At 65.3% G+C, this 997-nt stretch overlaps 1 protein-coding gene across 1 annotated transcript; it reads left to right on the top strand.

Moving 5' to 3' along the window:
- Positions 1-24: 24 nt before the first annotated feature.
- POSPLADRAFT_1063593 (hypothetical protein) lies at positions 25-556 on the top strand (the record flags this gene model as incomplete). The annotated part of the gene is made up of 2 exons (XM_024481694.1): positions 25-225; positions 272-556. Coding segments are annotated over 2 exons (486 nt in total), but the record flags the coding sequence as incomplete, so codon positions are not given.
- Positions 557-997: the final 441 nt, after the last annotated feature.

Genomic DNA, 997 nt, shown 5'->3' with positions numbered 1-997 from the left:
GTGGTGCGTAGACGGAGGGCTAAGACTGGCCGCCCACGCCGCCGTCCACCGACGCAGTCCCGCCGACCGCGCGCAGCCCGTGTGGCGCCTTGCAGAGACGTACCACAGCCCGGAGCGGAGGAGCGGCACACGGCCGCCGTCGCAGACACCATTGAGTCGAGTCGGAGGCTGGGTGCACAGCAGAACACGTCGAGCCGCGCGCTGCAGCACGTCTATTCGAGTGAGGTGAGTGACCACCGGAACACGTCAAATAGCACAAGACTCACTTCAGTCTACCGTCGCGAAGCCATCAGCGTCCGTCTGCATGCCCCAGGTCTGTGGCCGCGCTCTGCCTGTGCCCACGCCCGCGCTCTGCACGACGCCTCCCCCGCCATCTTCTGGCCTAATGCGCACGCCGGGCCCACGACCACATGAGCCTCGAGCGACCGTGGGTGGCGTCGCGGATGGAGCGCGCGTGCGCGCGCAGTCTCCCGCACTCGGTCAAGATGTGCTGCCCATGCCGTCGCGTGCGCCCGCAGCTGCTGCTGCATTACTACAAATGCACATAAAAGTGTAAAATATGTTTCGTGTGTGACACTGGAGTGTGCGTGCTTAGACGCAGGGCCAAAACGGACCGCTGTCGTCCACCGACGCGCACCAGCTGACGGCGCACAGCCTGCCCAGAACATCTGTAAGGCGCCCTGCAGGGACGCACAGTAACCCGGAGCAGAGGGGCAGCGCACGGCAGCTGTCGCGAACATCACCCAGTCGAGCCGCTCATCTCTGCACACGTCACTGCCCTCGCGTCTGCCATGTCCCGTCTGCCAGCACGATCGCATGCACCGCCATCCGCCGTCCTATTGGTCGACGATGCGCACGCAGCACTACCACAACCGAGGACCTACCGCCGCGCGCACCCAGACCGCCCCCCTCAAATGTGCCGCATCGGTCGTTCCCCCATAAGCAGCCCCACAGGCATCAAGGCCCGGTCAGCACGTTCACCGTTCAAGTGCGAACA

Source organism: Postia placenta (assembly GCF_002117355.1).
Source record: "Postia placenta MAD-698-R-SB12 unplaced genomic scaffold POSPLAscaffold_407, whole genome shotgun sequence".
Taxonomy (NCBI): domain Eukaryota; kingdom Fungi; phylum Basidiomycota; class Agaricomycetes; order Polyporales; family Adustoporiaceae; genus Rhodonia; species Rhodonia placenta.
The sequence above is the reverse complement of the archived record's forward strand: the minus strand, read 5'-3'. Positions and strand labels throughout refer to the sequence as shown.